Source organism: Entelurus aequoreus, linkage group LG03 (genome assembly GCF_033978785.1).
Source record: "Entelurus aequoreus isolate RoL-2023_Sb linkage group LG03, RoL_Eaeq_v1.1, whole genome shotgun sequence".
In the NCBI taxonomy this organism is placed as follows: domain Eukaryota; kingdom Metazoa; phylum Chordata; class Actinopteri; order Syngnathiformes; family Syngnathidae; genus Entelurus; species Entelurus aequoreus.
This window is the reverse complement of record NC_084733.1, coordinates 50,455,553-50,475,849: the sequence shown is the minus strand read 5'-3', so window position 1 is coordinate 50,475,849 and position 20,297 is coordinate 50,455,553. Positions and strand designations below refer to the sequence as shown.

Sequence of the window (20,297 nt, the reverse complement as noted above, 5' to 3'; positions counted from 1 at the left end):
CCCTATAAAAAAAACGTCAAAACCCTCCATCAATTTTCTTTATTTACACGCTGCAAATCTATATATAATGTAGTAATAGACACGTTCATAACAATATGTAATATGTTCAATATTTACCTTATTCTGATCATTTTAATCATTGCCAGAACTGACTTCTTCCACGCATTGAATTCCGTTTCCACATCAACGCACGTCCGACTTCTGGCAACAACTTGTGTTTGTCACGTGGGGGTCGCATCTTTATGTGGGATCGTTTCTCCAAATGCAACACGGACACCTCGGACAAAAACGTGAAGGTAGGATAGGATTTAATCTTTGCAAAACATAACACATACCAAAAAGACAGAAACAAACAAAAGAAAAGCGTGCCGAACGCACGGGAAGCTAAGGCAACAACTTAGCACAGGAGTCTAGAACAGGAATACATCAACGTGACTGTTGCATACCACAAACAAGGAAGCCAGACCGAGTGTGGTGAGCAACGTGAATAAATAGCTCTCTGATTAGTGCTCAACAGCAGGTGAACGTGCCGAACACTAATCAGAGGCAGGTGAAACCAATAAGTACCCATGGTGACCAAAACAAACCCCGGAAGTGCACAAAACAACTAAGGAAGTCCAAAACTAACAGAACATAACTAAACAAAACATGATCTAGACCACAGATCATGACAGTGTTCCTATTTCTGGATTCAAACGTGAGCGTGTTCTAATCAGAGAAGACTTTGTAATAGACAACAAAGACGACTAGTTTTGGGCAAATGAAGATTCACAATCTTATACTTTTGAAGCTGAATGAACGGAAGATGAACTACTGCTTCTAGAAGCGAGCACGAAGACGAGGGTGAAATGTTGGAGCAGACGGAAGCCAAGAGAGTGAGGTGAAAGTCACTCGAAGCTGCAAAATGTGGAATTTGAAGACAAGCTATTTCCACATAAATGGAGTGCTGACCCAAATAATAAATCCGGAAAAACGTCCCCAGCCAGCTGGACCAAACAGACAATTGTCCATTGAGTGAGTCACATTCTAATATCGATCATGATACACACAGCACGTCATGCTTGTTATTACAACGACAGTACATACGCTGTCTGGCTAGCTGTGTACAAACAAAACATGAAATGTGGGCTACTACTTTACAGATACTGTAATATGATTGTTCATGTTTTTCAATCAGTACAAATCGGTGTTCTGCCGCATTTTGTTGTGTATTACAAACTCAAACCTGTTTCGTGCTGACATAGAAGCTAGCTTATCTCTTGCCGAGCTAGCTTTTACGGCTAATACCGTTGCATGGCTATGTGTTACTACACTAGAAAAAGAGTTCCCTCAGTTTTCGCTCATGCAATAAAAATGTCGCTACAGCTGGTTTCTTCAAACTACTGTACGTAGTAATGTTGCAATGGCGCCGTATTTTCTTCCAACTTCGTGCTGGTCCATGTTGACAAAACAGTAAAAATGATGTGGACAAATAAACAAGAAGAAATAACACTGGAGGCTGCAGGCATCGGCATAAGAGAGCAGAGCAGAGGAGAGGGGCCTGGCACAGAGCATGATCTGGAAATGCCCACAGTAGTACATCTGTCAATCTGTGACGTCACAGATGGCCCAATGTTAAAAAAGACAGCATTCAGACACATACAAAACTATGTGCAAACTCACGCCAAAATGCCTGAACCTCATGATTTGATGCTTTGGCATTTTTTAATGCGAGAATCTAACAGTTTAACTTCAGAAAAGAGGAAAATCATAATAGATCGCTTTTAATTGGAATGTGTCTTTGTTTTTGTATTTCATCATGTGATTTTAGAGCAACCATGTTAAGCATGAACATAAAGTTGTATACAAAAATAAACATTTCATATTATTACAATATATTTTTACATTCAAAATTAATGTTTCACTTATTTTGGTAATAAATCAATTATGTAACACAAAAGTCTGAGGAGCCATTTGGAAGCTAAACGAGTCGTTTTCTGACGGGCACAAACACATTCCAAGAGTGTGAGTTTCACTCGTTGAATAAATAGATTTTTGACATCTTTACGTGACTATCATACCAAATAAATTGTAAATGTAATCGTTTAATAGGTGGTAATTGTAGAAAAAAAACTGCTGCACTCCTCAGCGGTTCATATTTTGTTTAATAAAGCGCACCGGAGCGGCTGTCAATTTTCAGATTCACTGGTTTCAATTTATTTTTACAGTGTGATTGTTAAAGTCGTTTTTTTCAAATAGTGGGGCGGTCCTTCTGAGATGCCCAGTGCTATGGCACGGGGGAAGGTGTGACCACAGGGAACATGCTGAGGGCGTGAACTTGGTGCTGGGCGGAAGGTGGCATACACCCTGGACAAGTTGCCATCTCATCGCAGAGCCAACACAGATAGACAGACAACATTCACACTCACATTCACACACTAGGGCCAATTAAGTGTTGCCCATGTGTACAGTAATATATATATATATATATATATATATATATATATATATATATATACATTATTCAGAATTACTTTTTACTTACACTACTGAAATGCTCTCATATAAACAACTGAAAATTATTCTCTCACACAAACTACTGAAATCCACTCACACACATTACTAAAATCCTCTCATAAACACTACTAAAATCCTTTCATACACACTACTGAAATTTTTTTCTCTCATAAAAATTACTGAAATCCTCTCATGCACACTACTGAAAGGTTTTTCTCTTACACACACTACTGAAACACTCTCATTCACACTACTGAAATCCTTTCATACACATTACTGACATTTTTTTCTGTCATATACACGACTGAAACACTCTCATACGCACTACTGAAACGCTCTCACTCAAACAACTGATTTTTTTCTCTCACACACTATTGAACCACTCTCATTCATACTACTGAAATCCTCTCTCACACACTACTGAAATCCTCTCTCACACACTACTGAAATCTTCTCATACATCCTACTAAAATTCTCTCACACGCTACTAAAATGATCTCATACACACTACTGAAATCCTCCCACATACACTACTGAAATGTTTTTCTCTCATTCACACTAATGAAATCCTTTCACAGAGACTACTGACATTTTATTTCTCATACACACGACTGAAATCCTGGCACACACTACTAATGTTTTTCTCTCATACACACTACTGAAATCCTCTCACACACACTAATGAAATCCTCTCACACACACTACAGATTTTTTTTCTCTCATACACACCACTGAAATCCTTTCATACACACTATTGAAATCCTTTCATAAAATAATTTCAGTAGTGTGTATCATATATATATATATATATATATATATATATATATATATATATATATATATATATATATATATATATATATATATATATATATATATATATATATATATATATATATATATATATATATATTAGGGGGGTGGGAAAAAATCGATTTGAATTCGAAACGCGATTCTCACGTTGTGCGATTCAGAATCGATTCTCATTTTAATATTTATTTATTTTTTATTTTTTTATTAATCAATCAATATATATATATATATATATATATATATTATATATATATATATATATATATATATATATATATATATATATATATATATATATATATATATATAGTGTTTGTGTCTCCTCTCAATCAATATATATATATACTGCATATATATAAAAAAATACTTCGAAAATATATACACCCCAAATAAATAAATAAATGCTTCTACTGAGGTAGCATCTCTAACTTTTACCGGGAGGGCATTCCATAGTATTGGAGCCCGAATAGAAAACGCTCTATAGCCCGCAGACTTTTTTTGGGCTCTGGGAATCACTAATAAGCCGGAGTTCTTTGAACGCAGATTTCTTGCCGGGACATATGGTACAATACAATCGGCAAGATAGGCAGGAGCTTGACCGTGTAGTATTTTATACGTAAGTAGTAAAACCTTAAAGTCGCATCTTAGGTGCACAGGAAGCCAGTGCAAGTGAGCCAGTATAGGCGTAATATGATCAAACTTTCTTGTTTTTGTCAAAAGTCTAGCAGCCGCATTTTGTACCAACTGTAATCTTTTAATGCTAGACATAGGGAGGCCCGAAAATAAAACGTTACAGTAATCGAGACGAGATGTAACGAACGCATGGATAATGATCTCAGCATCGCTTGTGGACAAAATGGAACGAATTTTAGCGATATTACGGAGATGAAAGAAGGCCGTTTTAGTAACACTCTTAATGTGTGACTCAAACGAGAGAGTTGGGTCGAAGATAATACCCAGATTCTTTACCGAGTCGCCTTGTTTAATTGTTTGGTTGTCTAATGTTAAGGTGGTATTATTAAATAGATGTCGGTGCTGAGCAGGACCGATAATCAGCATTTCCGTTTTCTTAGCATTGAGTTGCAAAAAGTTAGCGGACATCCATTGTTTAATTTCATTAAGACACGCCTCCAGCTGATTACAATCCGGCGTGTTGGTCAGCTTTAGGGGCATGTAGAGTTGGGTGTCATCAGCATAACAGTGAAAGCTAACACCGTATTTGCGTATGATGTCACCTAGCGGCAGCATGTAAATACTAAAGAGTGCAGGGCCAAGAACCGAACCCTGGGGAACTCTGCACGTTACCTTAACATAGTCCGAGGTCACATTGTTATGGGAGACGCACTGCATCCTGTCAGTAAGATAAGAGTTAAACCAAGACAAGGCTAAGTCTGACATCCCAATACGCGTTTTGATACGCTCTAATAAAATATTATGATCAACAGTATCGAAAGCGGCGCTAAGATCAAGAAGCAGCAACATAGATGAAGCATCAGAATCCATCGTTAGCAATAGATCATTAGTCATTTTTGCGAGGGCTGTCTCCGTAGAGTGATTTGCCCTGAAACCGGATTGAAAAGGTTCACAGAGATTGTTAGACGCTAAGTGTTCATTTAGCTGCTGTGCGACAATTTTTTCGAGGATTTTCGAGATAAACGGAAGGTGGGACACCGGCCGGTAGTTTACCAAGAGATCAGGATCGAGGTTAGGTCTTTTGAGTAGAGGATGAATAACCGCTTTTTTGAATGCTAGGGGAACAGTGCCAGAGGAAAGTGATAAGTTTATAATATTTAACACTGATGGACCTAATAATACAAAAAGCTCCTTAATAAGTTTCCCAGGAATTGGGTCAAGTAAACATGTATAAATAAATTCATTTATTTTTTACTTTGCTTCTTATAACTTTCAGAAAGACAGTTTTAGAGAAAAAATACAACCTTAAAAATGATTTTAGGATTTTTAAACACATATACCTTTTTACCTTTTAAATTCCTTCCTCTTCTTTCCTGACAATTTAAATCAATGTTCAAGTAATTTTTTGAAATTTTATTGTAAAGAATAATAAATACATTTTAATTGAATTCTTCATTTTAGCTTCTGTTTTTTGTACAAAGAATATTTGTGAAATATTTCTTCAAACTTATTATGATTAAAATAAAATAAAAATATTCTGGCAAATCTAGAAAATCTGTAGAATCTGAGGCTTTTGACAAAATTGCAGAAAAGTACTCTCAGGTCATAAACAGAGTTGGGCAAGAGTTTGAGAACAGGTTTTGTGACCTGGATCAGCTTGAGCCATGTATGTCGTTCATTTGTAATCCTTTTATGAACGTGGACATATCATGCATTGCTGAGCAATAAAGTGCAACATTCAGCCTGGATGCTGAACAGGTGGAGATTGAAATTGTAACACTGCAAAATGACCTCCACCTCAAAGCCCACCAGGCTGCACCAAACTTTTGGTGCCAGGACAAATTTCACCACATCTAGTGTGTGTGTGACAATCATTGGTACTTTAATCTTTAATCTTAATCTTGTTGACACAAAAAAGTACAGTGGTGTATGCGCAGCAGCTATGAAGGTTGCAAGCCTGTTTGGTTCAACTTATCTTTGTGAATCAGCCTCTTCTGACATGAACTTCATCAAGAACAAACACAGAACACGCCTCACTGATGCACAACTGCAAGACTCACTCAGAGTTGTAGTGTCAAGTTACACACCAGAGTACAACACACTAGTTAACACCATGCAATGCCAGGCTTCCCACTAACTGACAAAGAAACAGATAACAGATTTGGTGTCCAGTTCAAAGTGTGACATGATTTATTTAAACATTTGAGAGTTGACTTTTGTATTTTACATGAGTTATTATTTGTACAAACATGTTGCAAAGTAATTCATGATTTGTTAAAAAAATGTTAGTGGCTAGCTAGTTAAAATGGGATATTGTGATTTCACAAGACTGTCTTAGAAGTGATCATTTGAAAATGTTCAATTTGAAAAATGTGCAATTAGAGAAAATATAAAAATAAAGTGTTGCATATTGATATTTATCTGTTTCTATATATATTTATTGTGAGAAATCATTAAGATGATCAGGGTGTTTCCACAAAGATAAATATAATTAATTATTAATAATAACATAGAGTTAAAGGTCAATTGAGCAAATTGGCTATTTCTGGCAATTTATTTAAGTGTGTATCAAAATGGTAGCCCTTCGCATTAATCAGTACCCAAGAAGTAGCTCTTGGTTTCAAAAAGGTTGGTGACCCCTGGTTTGTTCTGTGTCGTGTTTGTGTCTCCTCTCAATTGCTCTGTTTATTGCAGTTCTGAGTGTTGCTGGGTCGGTTTTGGAATTGGATTGCATTGTTATAGTATTGCTGTGTATTGTGTTGTTGGATTGATTTATAACAAAAAAATAAAAAATAAAAAATAAATAGATTTTTTACAAATGAGAATCGATTCTGAATCGCACAACATCGGAATCGCGATTCGAATTCGAATAAATTTTTCCCCACACCCCTAATATATATATATATATATATATATATATATATATATATATATATATATATATATATATATATATATATATATATATATATATATATATATATATATATATATATATATATATATATATATATATATATATATATATATATAATATACAATGACTTCACTATAAAAGTGGGTGACATTGTTATCACCAGGAAAAATGTGTCCACTATACTTGCTGTACATATCCTACCAAGTCAGTCCTACACTGTTTCATTGTCCATTTCTCTGATGATGCAATTGTTGATGCTGATTGTTGATGACTGAAGTGTTGATACCAACCAAACCTAACCCCCCCCCCCCCCCCCACGCCCCTCCCCCCTCCATAGCCCACACCCCAGATTGTAAATAATGTAAATAATTCAATGTATATACTCTGATGATTATCTTGTGTGATGACTGTATTATGATGTTAGTATATATTTGATAGTATATATCTGTATCATGAATCAATTTAAGTGGACTTAAACAAGTTGAAAAACTTATTTGGGTGTTACCATTTAGTGGTCATTTGTACGGAATATGTACTTCACTGTGCAATCTACTAATAAAAGTTTCAATCAATCAATCAATCAATATATATATATATATATATATATATATATATATATATATATATATATATATATATATATATATATATATATATATATATATATATATATATATATATATATATATATATATATATATACATTTTTTACTTCTTATTCATAATATATTATTTAGTCAAAAGATTCTACGCACGATATATTTGTTCAAAAGGTACATAGAGTTTGAATGTTATTTAAAACTAATTTCCTTACAGTTACGTTTAGTCCAAGTTTTACGCATGCGCAGTAGCGCTAGATGATGGGCGCGTTCACGACTTGACAGAACATCGACTAATTTGGGGAAGTTCCACTGCTGTAAAATAATAATAATAATAATAATAATAATAATATTATTATTATTTTTATTATTATTACAGAGTGAACCATCCCTTACGCCCGAATCCAGCTGGGATACAGTCCAGTCACCCCCGCGAATCCGAGAGGGACAAGCGGTAGAAAATGATGGGATGGATTGTAATAATAATTCTGCTATGTTTGCAAAGCAAGGTCTCCTCGTGCTTGATGGGAGGAGCTTCATGACTTCCCTCCATGTATTTTTTTTAACGTCCCTGCTGGCATCGCCCTCATTTCCGCATTCCCAAATCCTCCCAAATGGGGATCACATTCAGAGCCGGGCTGATGCAACGGTTTCCACTTTTTAAAATCTACTCTCGACCCACGTCCGAGCAGAAGAAAGGACATTTGTTCCACCTGGGCTCCAAGTCAGGTCTGTGGACTTGTTGAATATGGGGACTCAAGTAGTTTTGGTTTGCTTATTGTCGTTGGTGATGTCCTGACTTTTGCATGTTGTGCTGCACAAACATCACATTCATCATCTTGCGTGTGCACGGTGGGGACAATATATTCGCTATGATGTATTCACGGTGCCGTGCACTAATTCACAAACAGTCGATTTAGTGTTGTAGCCCTCGTATGAAAAGACAACGTTGCGTAAAAATTACATAAGAACCAACAACTTCCGCTTAGCTACTGTCTTTTGTGATCCCCACGTATTCACAGATTTATTTTCGCTGATTTTATTGCGTTATTATGCATGTACAATACTAAATACTGTAAGCATGTAATTGTTTCCTATGGTGTAAAACTGCATATAAAACGTGTTTCATAATTGTGAAATGCATTTTATACGGCAGGGGTCTACAACATACATTTCTGTCCATTAACTCAAAATTATTTTAACGAAGAATGTCTAAGCATATTAATTACAACTTACATGAGACCAAAACGATGTACCGTATATTACCAAATAGTAGCCCGGGCGTTTATTTCACAAAATTGGGTCAGCTGAGATAGGCTCCAGCGCCCCCCGCGACCCCGAAGGGAATAAGCGGTAGAAATGGATGGATGGATGGGTCAGACCCCTGGCGGCTATTAGGACATGGGCGGTTATTTGCACAATGCTTTTATTTATTTTTGCACCAGCCTGCACCAGGCCATTATTTGGTTACAATGGTTACTGTCCAGTATTTTTTTTTCGTACAAAAACTTTAAATGTCAAAGCTATTGTAAACATACAAACAAAAAAACAAGAGATCAACATGAGGTAGGCTATCAAAAGACAAGAGATCAACAAGGCCTCAACATGGCAGTAGTGCAACAATTGTCAAATAGAATACCAATACTAAAAATAAATAAACTTTTTGAATAAAGCAGCCTACCTGGAAAAATAAAATTATGGTACCAAGTACTCAAGTATAAAACCCACCATCAAAACAGAACAATAATACTGTCACTTAAATAAAATAAAGGCTACAGTACTCCAAGTTTGAAATAAAGCAGCATACGTGATGTATCCACTGACACAAATTAGCATCAAGCTCGTCGCTCACTTTCTTCCTACCTCCACCAGATAAGCGAGCCCGTTTTCCATCGATTGCCGACTGAGATAGTAGTTCTCCCCTTTTTTGTTTCCATTCTCGTACACGTTTTGGGTCAATGTTAAACTGCCTGGCCGCTGCCAAACCAGAATTCTGCTCCGAATACTTCACAACCGCTAGCTTGAACTTTAAGTCAAACTTTCTGTTCTTCTTCCCCCTTAAAGTATTCCCGTCCATCAGTTGTGGTGTACCGGTATCCTGTTCATTCAACTCACTGCTACTGTTGCTTGCCATGTGGAAACTTTTCCTCGTGGGTTTGTTGTTGTCGTTGAGTGTGTGTTACGCTATATGCGGTGACCCATTGCAATATGTTGATTACCCAGAATCCCCACGTAACGTCTGCTGTTACCGTAATTACCAGAATTACTGCACCTTTGCTTTTCCTTTTATCTTATAAATTGGGCTTAATGAAATCAATATGAATTTAATCTAAATTATGCAAATAACAGCCCATGGGCGGCTATTTGGACATGGGCGGTTATTAGGAAGAGGCGGTTAATTCACAAAATGGGGTCAGACCCCGGGCGGCTATTAGGACATGGGCGGTTATTTGCACAAAGGCGTTTATTTGGTAATATACGGTATCTTTGATATTTAAAAAGGGCTGAACCAATTAATAGATTAGCAAAAAGCTTTGATATATATTCTTGTTGCTTATAATCGTTTAATGAGTGTAACTAATTAGTTTCTGCACGGCCGCTGCAATAGAGCGCACATGAGAGCGGTAGTGTGTGGGTGCCATTGTTTGTGTTGCAGCGAACGGTGGAGAGTTTTAAAAATCAATGTTTTTATGATTGCATCGATGTTAAAAGTGCAATTCTAACTTGATGTGCCACTTTCCAAACATGTTTGACTTTTTCCTTAGGAAGATAAAAGAAAGCAAAGCACTGTTCTCTCCAAAATATAATAGGAAGATGATTGTGCTCAGTTGCTTTCTAAGCAGCCAATCACTTTGCTCTGATTTCATCTGTCATGCTGCCCACAGCCTCTAGGGGGCATTTTTTTTAATGTCACCCGGTTATGTAACCTGACTCTCGCCAGATCCTTGTAGTTCGCTGAGCTCTACACAAGGATCTGGGCTCGAGGACAATACAAACTCCTTCAAGATAGCAAAAAATAATGAACTAATCAGGATCGCCGGGCGGGATTTCATAGATGTGACATAGCGCCGAAGCGACTGTTTGATTCAAACAAGAATGGCGGCACGCAGCGAGGAGTCGTGTGCTGACATTGATTCTGCATATTTTCTTTACACAAACGACATCGATCGTCTACTGACATTGCTGCGTTGTTTCAGTGAAAGTTCTCTAACTTTTTGCTCTGTTGTTATCCAATATGTCGGCTGTTCTGTTTTGGATTTCCCAGCGTCGCTCTCATCAGCGTCACGGATTGATTTCGATGTGAGTGGTTGAAGTAGCACGTCATTCAAGATAACGGACAAGTGGTTTATCCAATCACATACAATGATTATTTTACAAGGCCCTGCCTTCTGAACTACATCTCCTATTGAGAACTCCCAGATTCTTGTGTGGAGCTCAGTGAACTACAAGGATCTGGTGAGAGTCAGGTTACCGGTTATGTGCAATTGTACAAAACCCAAAACCAGTGAAGTTGACACGTTGTGTAATTCGTGAATAAAAACAGAATACGATGATTTGCAAATCCTTTTCAACTTATATTCAATTGAATAGACTGCAAAGACAAGATATTTGATGTTCGAATTGAGAAACAAAGTTTTTTTTTTGCACATAATCATTAACTTAGAATTTAATGGCAGCAACACATTGCAAAAAAGTTGGCACAGGGGCATTTTTACCACTGTGTTACATGGCCTTTCCTTTTAACAACACTTAGTAAACATTTGGGCTATTTTAGGCTTCATATTGTGCCACACAGTTTCAATGGGAGACAGGTCTGGACTACAGGCAGGCCGGTCTAGCACCCGCACTCTTTTACTATGAAGCCACGCTGTTGTAACACGTGGCTTGGCATTGTCTTGCTGACATAAGCAGGGGCGTCCATAATAACGTTGCTTGGATGGCAACATATGTTGCTCCAAAACCTGTATGTACCTTTCAGCATTAATGGTGCCTTCACAGATGTGTAAGTTACCCATGCCTTGGGCACTAATACACCCCTATACCACCACAGATGCTGGCTGAATGACTGAGCATTTCATGGAAGCTGCTTTCATACCCAATCATGGCACCCATCTGTTCCCAATTAGCCTGTTCACCTGTGGGATGTTCCAAATAAGTGTTCGATGAGCATTCCTCAACTCTGTCTTTTTTGCCACGTGTGCCAGCTTTTTTGAAACATGTTGCAGGCATCAAATTCCAAATGACCTAATATTTTCAAAAAATAACAGTTTTCCAGTTCGAACATTAAATATATTTTCTTTGCAGTGTATTCAATTGAATATAGGTTGAAAAGGATTTGCAAATCTTTGTACTCTGTTTTTATTTACGATTTACACAACGTGCCAACTTCACTGGTTTTGGGATTTGTAGTTTGTAACACAAATATGTAGTGAATTCCACATGAATGCAATGGCGTGGAATGAATTGTACCTTAGATTTGTGTCGTCTGAGTAGTTTGCTATGAGGAGATAATGTATTCATCTCACAGTGGAGAAATGTCAGGTTAGAGCAGCAAAAGAGGAAATAGGAATAAAATACAAAATTGCACAATTTAATGAATGGCTTCCAGTGCACCATACATTATAGGGGTCATGCTAGAGCTGTCCTAAAGTCACAGCTAGGGATGATGTTCGTTAAGAAATTATCGATGTCAATGCCATTATCGATTCCTTATCGAATGTCTTATCGAATCCAGATAGGTTGTTGTGTGTGCACCTTGTGTGCGCACTGAGTTCCAAAAGCCGTAGATGTTATGTGACTAGGCCGGCACGCTGTTTATATGGAGGAAAGGCGGACATTACTGAGGACAGCATGCGGACGTTAAAGGGTGAAGGTTTCAGGTGAGAGAGGACGCTAAAGGCACGCCCTCAGTGAGCATATAGTGCTGCTATGTGTGTTGTAAATAAAAAAAATTGCTGACAAACCCATCACCAACATGGACGAGGTGGCGCTCACATTCGACATCCCGGTGAAGCACACTGTGGAGAAGAAGGGGACCAGCACGGTAGCAAATCGATACGCACAACGGGCCAAGAGAAGTCGGCTTTTACTGTTGTGCTAGCTTGCTATGCTAATGGACAGAAACTGCCACCTATGGTGATTTTCAAGGGGAAGACGCTGCCGAAAGAAAAGTTTCCACCTAGAGTCATCATTAAGGCATGACGAAGGAACTCCAACCGCTGGAAATGGGAGCGTCATGGGAGCGATGGATGACAGACGAACACAGCTTCACGAAAACTAGGAGGCAGCGTCGGGCGAGTTACGCCACAATTTGTGAATGGATCGTGGATGCTTGAGCTAACGTGTCTGCTTGCACTGTTGTTCGAGCTTTTGCAAAAGCTGGCATCTTTTCCGAGGAACCCCACGGCAACAAGACTGACTTTGAAAATGACGAGAGGGAATCTGGAGTGTTTGATGGAGAACTTGCCCAGCTGTTCATTTCGGACACAGAAGATGAGAACTTTGATGGATGTGTGGATGAGGATTGATCAAAAAAATAATGCGAGTACATTGATAAATACTTCAATAAAGTACAACCGAACTCAGCTTTGCTCCTGCTGCCTTTTTAAAACAGCGTCCATGCAAAATAGCGTATAATTTAAGCTAGCGTATGTTTAACCATGCCTGCGCCCAAAAATACGCTGCGCCTTATTTATGCGTTAAATACACAAATAGCACCCGTAACTATTTTTGCCATATAGTCGCGAAAATACGGTATAGTGGCTTCGATAACGGGAACCGGTTCTCAAAAATGAGTGGGACTGGTCCCCTGTGCTCGCGAGCAACCTGGTCGATGTCGCTTGGGATCGCTTCAAAACGGCGTTCCTAAAGATACTAAATGACATGGCTCCCGTGAAAACAGTCAGGATCAAAGCCCGCTCGGAACCATGGATGAATCCGGACCTATTAGCTGCCATAAAAGACAGAGACAGGAAATACTCTGAATACCAAAAATGTAAAACAGAAGTAGATAAACAACCCAATAATATCAACCTCAAATTACTCCTTTCAACTCTCAAAAAGCAATGCAATAAATTAAGAAATAAGTCAACCAACCTGACTAAATCCTTAAAAAAAAATTACATTAACGACAAAATAGAGGAAAACACGAATAAGCCACGTGAGCTCTGGAAAATTCTCAACAACCAGCTTCCTGGTTGCAGCCAGAAACTTAAAACAAGACTCACCAACATCAGCATCAAGGAGGGTGACTCCCTCATTACAGACAAAATGGAGGTAGCTAGCAGACTTAACGCCTTTTTCACCAGCATAGCTGCAACTCTTGTCAACAAGCTGTCCCACCACTCTGGTCGCTTTGGTGTAGAACACATTAAAGCCTTCTACAGAAAGCTAGGAGTATCCAACAATGATTTCAAATTAGAAATGGTCACAGCTGATGAGGTGTTTAAAAAATTGAGCGCGCTCCACCCTAACAAGGCCACCGGCCTTGATAATATTCCCTCCAGATTCCTCAGGGACTCTGCCTCCATCATTGCCCGATCATCACGCACATAATAAACCTATCAATTACACAAGGCCAAGTACCAAAAGATTTTAAGATAGCAAGAGTAACTCCCCTCTTTAAAAAAGGAAGCAAATTGGAACCTGGCAACTACCGACCTGTTTCTATTCTCAGCTCCATTTCGAAAGTAATGGAGAAAATAGTTTATGAACAGGTCGATAGTTACCTTGCCACTAATAAACTCATGTACAAATTCCAATCCGGCTTCAGAACTAACCACTCCACTGACACATGCCTTCTCTATCTGACCGACCACATCAAACATGAGGTGGACGCGGGCAAATACTGCGGCATGGTCATGCTGGACCTTCAGAAGGCCTTTGACACCGTTAACCACGCTATACTGTTGGATAAGCTCAGAGCAATCGGATTTAACAAAACCTCTTGGAGCTGGATGCAGTCTTACTTGGAGGGGAGGGAGCAGGTGGTAGAGGTGAACGGCACCGTGTCCCCCCCCCTCTCGGTGAGCTGTGGAGTCCCCCAAGGCAGTATATTGGGACCTTTACTGTTCCTAATATACATAAACGACATGTCATCGGCATGTGACTGTGAATTGTTTTTGTTTGCGGATGACTCTGCCCTGCTGGTATCCGGCAAGGACAAGTCACAGGTGGAGAAAATCCTCAGTGCTGAGCTCTGTAGAACTTGCACCTGGCTCGCTGACAACAAGCTATCCATCCACTTGGGTAAAACAGAATCCATCCTGTTTGGGTCCCACATCAAACTTAAGAGAGTCAATCACTTCACCATAAAAGTAGGTGACAGTGTCATCACCAGGAAAGATGAGGTCACCTACCTAGGTTCCATTCTAGAGGCTAACCTTTCCTGTGATAAAATGGCAACCAAGGTAATCAAAAAGGTTAACCAACGAACGAGATTTCTCTACAGAATTTCCTCTCTGGTCAACAAAAGCACCTTGAGGATTCTGGCGGGAACTCTCGTTCAACCCTTTTTCGATTACGCATGCACCTCCTGGTACCCTAGCACCTCCAAAACCCTCAAATCTAAACTCCAAACATCTCAGAACAAGCTAGTCAGGTTACTTCTAGACCTCCACCCCAGATCCCACCTCACTCCTACCCACTTCTCTAAAGTGGGCTGGCTCAAGGTGGAGGACAGAGTTAAACAACTTGCACTGAGCCTAGTCTATAAAATCCGCTACACCTCCCTGATACCGAAGTACATGTCAAACTACTTCCTTAACGTAAATGACCGCCATAACCACAACACCAGGGGGTGCTCCACTAACCACGTTAAACCCAGATTCCGAACTAACAAAGGTCTTAACTCATTCTCTTTCTATGCCACATCAATGTGGAATGCGCTCCCAACAGGTATAAAAGAAAGGGCATCTCTATCCTCCTTCAAAACCGCTATAAAAGTTCACCTCCAGGCAGCTACAACCCTAAACTAACACCCTACCCGGATTGCTAGTAATCAAATGTAAACAATCAAATGCAGATTCTTTTTCTTATGCCTTCTGATCTCTCTCTCTCTCTCTCTCTCTCTCTCTCTCTCTCTATGTCCACTACCCCCCCCCACCCCCCCACCCCACCCCCCCTCCACACTCCTGATTGTAAATAATGTAAATAATTCAATGTGATTATCTTGTGTGATGACTGTATTATGATGATAGTATATATGATAGTATATATCTGTATCATGAATCAATTTAAGTGGACCCCGACTTAAACAAGTTGAAAAACTTATTCGGGTGTTACCATTTAGTGGTCAATTGTACGGAATATGTACTTCACTGTGCAACCTACTAATAAAAGTCTCAATCAATCAATCAAAAAAAAGGGATTCGAATCCATGGAATCGGTTCTTTTCTTATCGAAGCATCGGGAGAACCGGTTTTCGAACATCATCCCTAGTCACAGCATTTGTAATAAAACAAGTTTCTGAAAATGTTAATATACAATTGTGTCTTTAACCATGATTTTATTTATTGAGCTAAAATTGCATTGTTGTTAGCCATACAATTGGAAATGTACTGTTTTATAGTAAAGAATAGTAAAGCACATTTATTGATTAAGATATCCAGTTATCATCACCAAAAATGATTCCCGGGCGCGGCGCCGCTGCTGCCCACTGCTCCCCAAGGGGATGGGTCAAATGCAGAGGACAAATTTCACCACACCTAGTGTGTGTGACAATCATTGGTACTTTAATCTTTAATCTTTAATTATGTATTTCCATTCTTGAACAGAACAATTAGTTTAAGTGGTTGAATGCTATGCCTGATTAATTTTGGACTTCTCTGAAGCGCAGGTAACCAACATAGGTAGTCTAATATATGTGTTAAGCAGTGTGCTGTGTAGGGCAGGGGTGTCCAAACTTTTTCCACTGAGGGCCGCACACTGAAAAATCAAAGCAAGCGGGGGCCATTTATTTTAAAAAACAATACAATATATGTATAAAAAATATACATTCAGGCCTCTAATCAGGCTTGATCCCGGGGACCTCAAAGGGTTTTGGTCAAAAAAATATAAAAAATGTGTCATTATTCAGTATTATTATTTTTATTATTCTTCAAGTTTTAAATCTCTAGATCAACATTAGGTTTATCTGTCAATATGACGTTTTTAAAGATTTAAGTTGTATGCTCTTTTTGTCAAAGAAAACCATGTTTTTTTATGGAAAAAACAAAATATGCAATATTTTCACCCAATAAAATTTTTAAGTTGAATATTTGAGATTATGTAATAATTGGAGCCTTAAAAAGGTCAATAACACCATTGATTTTAATTCATTATTATTTTTTGAGCAATGACACTTAAAAACAAATCACACTAAAATTATTGGGGATCCAAAAGGGTCCTACTCATTAAAGTGTCAAAAAATAAATTATACATTTTTTTTACTGTTTACTTTTAACACAATAATCTCGAGATCAACTTCAAGGGCCGTACTTATCAAGCTTCTTAGAATTACTCCTAAGAAGTCTGCTAAGAGTTGACTTAAGAGTAAATAAATTCTTCGCTGAAAGCTGCACTTAAAAGTTAGTTATCAAGCGTCTTACTCACACTTTCAGCGAAGTGTAGGACTGAATCTTAAGTGTCACACTCAGAGCTGAATTACGACATTACTATGTGCCGTAAACGGAATTTTAGGTGACGTCATTTCTGTGTCCATAGAAATGACCAATCACGGAAGGGAATCCGTTGTCTAAGAATAAAGAAATATCTTGGAAATATTTAAGTGGACAATCGGAGTGTATATTTTGACAATAAACTACAAAATAATACAAAACAAACTAGTCCCCGCCGGCACTCACGCTACCGCTCCCTCTCTTCTATCGCCCACACACTCACTGACGTCACTCACCTCACGGCCACACACATACGCTACTGTCATAACATTTTCTTTCCAATTCATTAATTAGGCAACTAATTTGAAACTGGTGTGTGTGGCTCTATATATACTAGCCCACTGCAGACACATGCAGAAATCAACAAGGAATCGAAAAGTATTAAATCTGTGACAAAAATAATATCCGCTCTGTCTAAACGATACCGTTTGATCAGCTGCTCGTCATCAAAAAAAACCAAAACATTGTTCCGTTCCCTGAACGTTTGCGCACGTCTCTCTCGCCTCAGTGCCATCCCCTGCTGGCAACTCCTAACCACTTAAGACACCTCTGAAGGTCTCTTAAATATCGTGGAGAGTAGGAGTGATTCTTAGACTTAAGAACGTTGATAAAAAGCTTTTATTCTTAAGTTTGAGAGTAGGACTCAATTTCGCAAATTCTCAGGACTTAAGTGTAAAATGGCACTCTAAGAAGCTTGATAAGTACGGCCCCAGATCTATCCGTCAATTATAAGTTTTATTGTTGTTTATGTTTTTTTGTTTGTTCGTTTTAGGCCCTTCTTTAAAAAAACAGCTCAGTTTTTTATATGGCAAACACAAAATATGCATATTTGCCCCAAAAAGTATGTCAAAGTGGAATATTTAATGTGACGAAATTGGAGCCTTGAATAGGTCAATAATTCATAGTGACATTTGATTCACTATTATTTTTTAAAGAAAGAAACAGCCTGCATGGCAGCTTTGTGTTATTAGAGTAAACATTGCAACATGTTCTTGTTACATTTCACCTGTTTGCTCTTTATACCACTTTTTATGTTTTACATTTTTTTCAACCCTATTTTTAAAATGTGCTGTGGGGCCGTTAAAAAATGACCTGCAGGCCGCAAATGGCCCCCGGGCCGCACTTTGGACACCCCTGGTGTAGGGCATTTTTAATTGTGGTGCATGAAATAGCACATTGTACAGTAGTTGATTTACAGTAAATGTAGCATATTTTAAGCATTTCAAGTAATACATCCTAAATAGATACAAACAGTCGCTTAAATCATCAATGGTTGAGGGTAAGATGTATTTGGCCTGCTGGAGTTAAATGTTAGGGCTGCATGATTCTGCGAAAAAGAGTAAATCATGATTTTATTCCCAAATAAATCAGAATTGTCTAGGGTTTCTTTCCACCTACACCCCACACTTATTTGCTGTCATTTTGAATAAATAGCAGTTTAAAAAAATATTATTACCAATACTATTACCGGTAGTTGTCTTGTTCTGCATTTAGAAAAAAAAAATCTTCCAATGGTCTTTCTGTCAATCTTCTTGGGAGGTTCTGGAAGAACAGTTGGTGAGGGAGTTTTTTAATACAAATAAATAAAAAGACAAAATAATCATACAGCATCAAATAAAAAATGGTATGCTCGCCCACTCAGTAAGGCTGCAACAACTAATCGATTAAAATCGATTATAAAAATAGTTGGCGATTAATTTAGTCATCGATTCGTTGGATCTATGCTATGCGCATTATTTTTAAATTCATTTTATTTATTTAAAAAAAAATTTTTTTATAAACCTTTATTTATAAACTGCAACATGTACAAACAGCTGAGAAACAATAATCAAAATAAGTATGGTGCCGGTATGCTGTTTTTTTTCCAATAAAATTTTGGAAAGGATAGAAATGTAGTTTGTCTCTTTTATCAGATTATTAATCGATTAATCGAAGTAATAATCGACAGATTAATCGATTATCAAATTAATCGTTAGTTGCAGCCCTACAATACAGTAATGCAAATATTACAATAGGCCAACAGAAAATAAATGATTGATGTGATCGCTTCTCCTGACCAGGACAGCAGAACCAACTGCCTCGGATAAGTGACGCTATCTGGAAAAGAGGAGAGCGAGGAAGCTTAAGTGCAGCATCAGCGTGTGTCCTTGTAAAAAAATAGCAACATAAAACAATAAAAAAATGCAATATTTAGAAATTGAATCGCATGTTGATGTGAATTGAAATCAAGATTTTTCGCCAATTTTTTTGTGTGCATCCCTGTTATTTATTTGGAGTAGCTGACCTGCCAGCTTTGTTCTCACACCTGCTTGTTTTTCTGATTGTGGGTATATTTAAATGCCCACTCTCAGTGATGGAGCAAAACATGTCTTTGTGTTACCAAATATTCTGCATACAAACATGTTACTACTGTATTTTTTTGTTGTTGTGACAAAACGAAACACATGTCATTAAGGGTGTAACGGTATGTGTATTTGTATTGAACCGTTTCGGTACGGGGGTTTCGGTTCGGTTCGGAGGTGTACCAAACGAGTTTCCACACGGACATATTAAGTACACGTACTGCACGTTGTGTAAACAATGCACACCGAGGCACAACACACGGCAAGCTAGCAGCGACCGGGCTCTGATAGACTGAGCAGTGTTTCCCATAAACTGCCACGATACCTGTGGCGATGGGGGCGTGGCTATGGGCGTGGTCACCATGACATCATCAAGTAATTTGCATAATTTACTACAATGATATGATTTTCTCTAAAAAGGCTCAAAAAAATGTATACTTACTAATTAATAATAACAGTTTTGTTTTAAATGTCCATCCATCCATCCATCCTTCCATTTTACAATATAATTACAACACTTTATGTACATATTTATATACAGACTTGAACAATAAGTTATTCACTGAAATATATTTATGAATTGTGGTTCTTACAAAAAATATATCTTATAAAATATAAAAGTTAAATTGTCTCTAAAGCTCTGCCCCTTTAATTAGTGCATACTAAATAATTTAACTTTAGCCTACTACTACAACCATATTATTTACCAGCAACATAGAGTGAAACAGAGGCAGAGGTGTCCTGCCACAGTCAGTAAAAAATAAACAGAAAATAGTAGTGGTCAAATACAAATAAGGCAACAAGAGAAGTATCCTACACTTCTCTTTTGTAAAGTAAATCT

General features: G+C 37.9%; 1 protein-coding gene across 4 annotated transcripts in view; it reads left to right on the top strand.

Moving 5' to 3' along the window:
* The first annotated feature begins 8,009 nt into the window (after positions 1–8,009).
* The window catches only part of LOC133645700 (jun dimerization protein 2-like), a 31,398-nt gene continuing 19,110 nt past the window's right edge, over positions 8,010–20,297 (top strand). For 3 of the 4 annotated variants that reach the window (XM_062040558.1, XM_062040560.1, XM_062040559.1), the window contains exon 1: positions 8,054–8,187. Coding sequence is in view for 1 of the 4 variants with exons in the window: in XM_062040557.1 (XP_061896541.1) it covers positions 8,073–8,187 (115 nt within the window). In the remaining 3 variants the exon portion in view is untranslated. Of the gene's footprint in view, positions 8,188–20,297 lie in introns of all 4 variants that reach the window. The other variant, XM_062040557.1, reaches the window with a different exon arrangement.